At 50.6% G+C, this 6,552-nt stretch overlaps 1 protein-coding gene across 1 annotated transcript; it reads left to right on the top strand.

The window, feature by feature from the left end:
* The first annotated feature begins 3,298 nt into the window (after positions 1-3,298).
* On the top strand, positions 3,299-6,303 carry SUCNR1 (succinate receptor 1). Its single transcript, XM_074912523.1, has 2 exons — positions 3,299-3,320; positions 5,353-6,303. Exons 1-2 carry the CDS (start codon positions 3,318-3,320, stop codon positions 6,301-6,303), a joined length of 954 nt encoding a protein of 317 aa, XP_074768624.1. The 5' UTR covers positions 3,299-3,317.
* Positions 6,304-6,552: the final 249 nt, after the last annotated feature.

Here is a 6,552-nt window from a genome sequence, read left to right as displayed (position 1 = left end):
GATCTATAATTTCGTCTTGTCACATCTAATCATAATATTCAGATACAGTAAGTGAAGAATATTACGATAAACTTTGTGCTAATTATAAGAGCCATAGTTTTGACTAATTTGACAGAGAAACTGGGTGTGAATCTCTTTTGCTGAAGGGAGCCAGGGCTGGGCTCTGGTTGCCAACCGCCTGCCGAGCGCCGGGCTCTCCCACACCCTGGTGCCAGCCTGGCTCCCTCCCCCCTGCGATGGCAATTCATGCCAGAGAAGGAAAATCCAAAATTTCTGTAGCAGAAAACAGTTGGGCTGTGCCCACAGGAGCAGGTTGGGAGGGTGGAACCGGTACCCATAGGGATTTCCAGGATTCGCCTAGACAAACACACAGAGAAAATGGATTTCTTCACAAACCCATGGTGTGGGTGGGACCTCAGCAAAGGCCTTTTGGAAATCCGTATTTATCACGACCACTAGATCCCCTTCACCCAGGGCTTCAAGCGTCACGCCTTGGCATGACCTACCAGGTCTCCTTGAAAAAATCCTGGGTTTGTAAGACAGTTGTATGAAAGATGTGGAAATCCCAGATCAGTTAAGGTAATACTTTTCCTTACGAATTGTTACTGCTATCAGGTAGCGCTCGAAGATGTTGGGTTAATGTAACATGTTACCTTTTGTAGTGCTTTACTCGGCCACGTAAAGAAGTCTCCTCTGAGTTGCGCGTTTACTGCGAGCCTTCTGCACATGGCATTGAATTGTTTCACAGCCCTTCATCCTCCATGAGCTTCTTCCATCCCCGGTCATGTACGATGACTCACTTGTGATGGGTTTTTTGTTATCGGTGCCCATCCCATTCCATTTTGCATTTTTTATGCCACGTATCAGGATACTGATGCAGAGATGACGTAGCTGCTGCTCACAGTTTCCATACAGCCCTGCTTCGGTGATAGCTGTGTCCCCGCTGTAATCAGATGGAGACCATCGTCCTGTTAAAGCTCAGGCCATGTTACTGCTGACCATAGCAGAGGAAAGTAAATCCCTCTGGTAGCTGGGGCAAAAGATATGCAAAGCTAGAAGACTTATTTTGAGCATAATGGAAACCACTATTTATTCCTGTAACTGATGTTCCCCATCTTGTTCAGTTTAGCTGCTAGGGCTGGCAAGTGCTGATTATTTCCAAAATTTCAGGGACTGAAAGCTAATGTGTCATTTAGCAGTTTAGTTTATTTAGCTTTTTTCAAGTTCATTATAGTTTTCCTGCAGCCATCAACATATGACCTGTAGCTTTCTTTCTCTTTTTACTGATGCTTTAAAAACAAGACAATCAAATTCTGGCTTAAATTTAGGAGATGTAACTGTATTTGCTAAACTTACCATTTCCAGGAATTTTCATTTTCTGACAAACGTATTTGGCATGAACAATACAGCTATTTCTAAACAGTATTTTCCAAAAGCACCCCTCCTACACAGCCGTGTTAAAGGGAGCTGGGCTTGTCCAAACTGCCACACCACGGGCAGGGCTGAGGCACGTGTTCCCAGAGAAATGCTAATAATAATTTAATTTCCTTTCTGGATTTCCACAGTGAATGTTGATGTATAGAAGTTTGTGCTGTGTCCTGTGTTTGTGTTTATGAAAAATAACAAATAACTGTGTGTGATTTTTTTAGCTGCAGTCCTGGCCCAGGGCATGGCTGCAGGTGCTGCTGTCATCACCTGCTGTCCCCTGGGCTTCTGCTGCAACCCCTGGGGGCTTTTTTAAATACACTTAAATACTTTTTCTAAGCTACACTTAAAACACGGGAGCCTAGCTCCAGTTTGTGCCGTGTGAGGGACAACGCAGCCCCTCGCCCAGCTCACAGCAGCACCAGCCCCCCCGTGCTTTCCACACGGGGTGCAGCAGCAGCTGTTCGGTGTCTGCCAGGCTGCCTTTAACGGGTGAATAGAGTGCTTTGGGCTTGTTTATTAAAGGGGTGATTAATAATCCCCCCAGATGCCGGGGTGTTATTTCTCCTCAGGGTAGGCCTGGCCACTGTAAATGCAGCCCTGCAACCTGCGTGCAGGGGGAGACGTGCTTTCTGGAGCAGACTGAAAAGAGCTCCGCTTCTGACACCAGCCAGGAAAGAAAGGCTGATCCCTTCCTATTTGGTCATTTGTGTATCGACAGGTGATGCAGCAGCAGCTTTTTGGCCTGAACCCTCACTCTGTGCTTATGTGCAGCACTAGAAGTTGGGTGGACACGTATGAAGCTCGCAGGGCACAGGGCAGGATTTCCTCACAATCTCCGCTGGATCCCAACCTGCCCGGGGGCATCTGGCGTGGGCCAGCCGCCCGGCCACCAGTCCTTCTCCACACAGGCTGCCCGGACATTGCTTTCCCGCTCGCTTTTACGCGAGGAAAGGCAGCAGCCTCCCTTTCTGGTGCGAGGATCCGTGCTTTAGCCAGGACACCTAGGCTGGCTGTGCCCTGCCCCAAGGAATCAAAACCCGGGGCTTTCTGGGCAGTGGAGGACAGTAGTTCGCAGGTAAAAATACAATCAAAACCACAGGTAAAAATGCCACTGTATTGCTTGAAACCAAGAGATGCGCTGATATCAACGGGTTGAGGTGCGTTAGTTGCGGTGGAGCACAGTCGTTTTGCATTGGCAGCGTTTACTCTCAAGGTTAAAAACATGTTAATATTACATCGCAATGATGAACAAACCAGCACGCTTTGACAAGTTAAAATGACTGTGTGACAGCTCAGTGCCGCTCTTCAGCGCTCTGCTTTAACACAACGCAGATGTGGTGTTTTAATGGTTTGCTGACTAGAGCTGTCACCGAGCTGCTGGTGATCTCGGGTGTCAGGAGAGGCTCTCCCACGGGTGACAGGACTGGGTGTAGGCAGGACAGGAGCTGCAGGCTTTGCCCTCCGGGGATGGTCAGCCCGCGGGATGAAGAGCAGAGCCCTCCTCCTCCTCACGCCTCCCCGACGCCGCGGCAGCGACGGGCGCACTGCTCGGTGCCGGGGGGGCGCAGGGGGTCCCCTGGGAGCTGCGCATCCTCCGGGCAGGAGCGTTTCACGGGAAACCCTTTCCCAGCGCCCGGCGGGGCGGAGCCCCCCGGAGGTTTCCGAACAGGTCTCCGCAAAGGGGAAGCGTGTTTGCGTCTCTCCCTGCCCGCAGCGCCGTCCTCCCACGAAACCTGCCCCCGCGCCCCTCAGCCAAACAGATCGCTCCTCTGCCCTGACTCATTAACGACTGATTCGTATGTAAACGAGGCCGGGCGGTGCGGCGGGGCTGCCCGGGCCTCGCCGAGCGGCGGTGCAGGAGCCCCGAGGGAGCAGCGCCCAGCCCGGCCATGGTAAGGGGCGCCCGGGGCCGGCAGCCGGCGCCTCTCAGGGCCCCGCTGTTCCGCTGGGCAGCGCCGCTCCGGACGGGCCCTCGGCTGCTCTGCCCCGGCTGCTTACCTTAGAATTGATTCATCTTTTCCTAACGGCTATCTAAACCGATGCATCTGTCGATACAGTAATCCTCAAACTATCATTTCTATTTAAAGGGCTGATGTTAGAGCAGTGGCTTCGAGGATTAACACCTCGCTGAAGCGTTGGGATTCTTCTCAAGAGCCCGAAGAGCCAGGGTTGGGCTGGGCGCCGCGTCTGAGCCGCTCCGGCCGCAGCGAGCGTTCTGCTAGCTCAGTTTTGTCTCCTGCGGTACACAGCCCAGGTGTAGATGTTTGCTGGATATAACTTCATGAGGCTTTGTTTATGATGTACTGTATTCTGTCTTGTGGTCTAATTTTAAAGTAAAATGCAGCGCTTCGAGAGCGGAGACCAATTAACAAATTCTAGACACCAGAACAACTTTGAGAATACTTAATTGCGCGATTGTGGGGACTGTCTTTAGCAGGTGTGGTGGCAGTTACATTGCTTAGACTGAGCTTGATCTCACTTTTAACCTACAGCCCGCTGCTCTGGTGTTTTGGTTTGCCCTGCTTTCTAACTGGCTCGCTAATATTTTAACCAAAGGCTCTTGCTAAAAGCTGTTTTTATCTTGCAGTTCCCATGCAGGTGGGTACAGGTGTCCTTGCTGGAGCAGGGAGAGGCGGGAGGGACAGGAGGGAACACTTGAGATCCTACCCTCTTTATTCCCCTGTAGCATGAAAGCACTTTTTTAACCCGCCCTTAGAAAGAAAGCAACATTTGTCCTCAGGCACAGACCCTTGGTGCAGCTTCCTAGAAAGCTTTGCTCCCTGAAGAACACGGGCTGTGGTACTTGCAGGGGGAAGCAGCAGCTCTCTGGGGCCGAGGAGCAGAGGGCCCAGCGCTGGGGGGGAGGCAGGGTGCCGGCAGCTCTCCCGGGTTGCCAGCCCGGTGCTGGAGGGGACTGGCCTCTCCTCCGGCCGCTCCGTGGGCTCGGGGCACCCCGCTGTACCCAGGCGGGGGCTTAGCGGCATGTCTGAGCTGCCGTCGGGTAAATCACCCGCAGGGCTCTGGCTTCACAGGGAGCGAGTACAAAAGTGACTTTAAGTTTGGGAATTTGGCTTCAAAGGAGTTTTACATTGAACTTAACTGTGCTGTCCTCTTGACTGCAGTCGCTTTCTTATCAACGAGGATTTGTCAGTCATAGCTGAACCTTCCCTTCCTGAAAGGGCTTTTTGTAGGACAGTGAGAGGACACTTGTAAAACCAGAGCAGAGATGCCCCGTGTCTGCAGGAGTGGCTCAAAGTCCTCTGGCACATCTGCTGTGCTGCAGAGGGTACGTGCCTCATCCTCACAGCCCTGCCCCTGCCAGTCTGCTGCCGAGTTACCAGCAGAGCCGTACAAAGCGCATAACGAATGCTTCGATTAATTTAATAAAAACACTCTCTCTCCTGACTTCTGAATGAATTCTGAGTAACGCTGTCAGAGGTGGCTGGATTGCTGCTGATGAGTTCATGCGTTATCAGTCTTGCCAGCAGACTTCTGCTTTAGCGCTGAGCGAGGCCACCACGGGACAGGGGTTGGGTAACAGGGTGGCGGTTGACTTCCAGAAAGGGCTGTGACGAGGTGGTGATGGTCAAGTTTCACTTTCCCGGCCTCTGGCAGCGCCGTGGGCTGGCCGAGCGGCAGCCGGCGCCTTGTGGCAGATGTCTTCAGATGATGCTTTTCCTTCGGACTCCGCACACGGGTTTCCCCTTACCCAAGTTTTCATCTTGGTCAGTAACTGGTCAGTGGCTGAAAGCAGAAATCTTGTGTGTGTAAGGGACAGTCTTTGAGTTCAAGTCCCTACTTGCCACATAAGCTGTAAGGAAATAGCATGCTGTAGTCACTGATTACAGCAGTAACATAAATATAGCAATGATCTCTTATTAATTTTTGGTGTTTATGTTTTTTTTTTTCCTTTTGACTTTCCAGGCTGTGAACGAGACTTGTGGCTCTTTGCTGATGAACAGAGTCCTAGAAAAGTATTATCTGTCTACCATGTACAGCCTTGAGTTCATTTTAGGCTTCACTGGAAACACCATTGTTGTCTTTGGCTATATTTTCTGCCTGAAAAAGTGGAAAAGTGGCAACATCTACCTGTTCAATTTATCATTATCAGATTTATTATTTCTGTGTACTCTTCCAATACTCGTCAACAGCTACTCCAGAGATCAGTGGGCAAAGGAGAGCATCTTGTGCCACAGCAACAGATTCCTGTTGCATGCAAACCTGTATAGCAGCATCCTCTTCCTCACCGTTATCAGTATTGACCGATACATGCTCATAAAATATCCTTTCAGAGAACATATTCTGCAGAAGAGGAAAACGGCCCTTATTGTGTCTGTCGCCTTATGGATCGGGGTGATACTGGAACTGCTGCCGCTGGTGTATTTCCTGGAGCCTATAACTGCTGCCAATAATTACAAGTGTCTTGATTACGCAAGCTCTGGACACCCTGTGGAAAACCTTATCTACAGCATGTTCCTGACTGCCTTTGGGTTCCTTATCCCTCTTGTGATCATGTGCTGCTTCTATGTGAAGATGGTTGTTTTTCTTAAAAGCAGGAGCGAGCAGCTCAGTTCCCTCCTGACTCTGGAAAAACCCTTTACGTTAGTGGTCCTCACGGTGGTCATCTTCTCGGTGCTCTTTACTCCCTATCACATAATGCGCAACGTCCGGCTCGCTTCCCGGATACCGGCCTTGAACATCTCGCTGTGCACACAGGGCATCATCAACACCGTTTACATCATCACGAGACCCATTGCCTTTTTAAACAGTGCCATTAATCCTGTTTTTTATTTCTTAATGGGCGACCACTTCAGAGAGATGCTGATGGCAAAACTAAGGCAGCTCTTGAGCAGGTTGACAGCCCCTGGCAAGTGAATGAGTCAGGACACCTCTCACCATGGGAGACGTGTTCACTCATGTCCAGTGCCTTTTTTTTAGATAACTTTATGTGATATAGAATATGTGTGAGCTGATTGGATTCCTCTAAATGCACTTGTTACCTTATTGTACAGGAGACCTCCTCCTGCTCCTGGACTCCAGCAGAGCAGGAGCGATGTGCTCTCGCAGCAGTATGGCAGGAAACCCTGCCCTTGTAGCAGGATAAGTTATGGCCTACTGACATTG

Source organism: Athene noctua, chromosome 8, assembly GCF_965140245.1.
Source record: "Athene noctua chromosome 8, bAthNoc1.hap1.1, whole genome shotgun sequence".
Lineage (NCBI taxonomy): Eukaryota > Metazoa > Chordata > Aves > Strigiformes > Strigidae > Athene > Athene noctua.
This window is presented reverse-complemented; position numbering and strand designations above follow the sequence as displayed.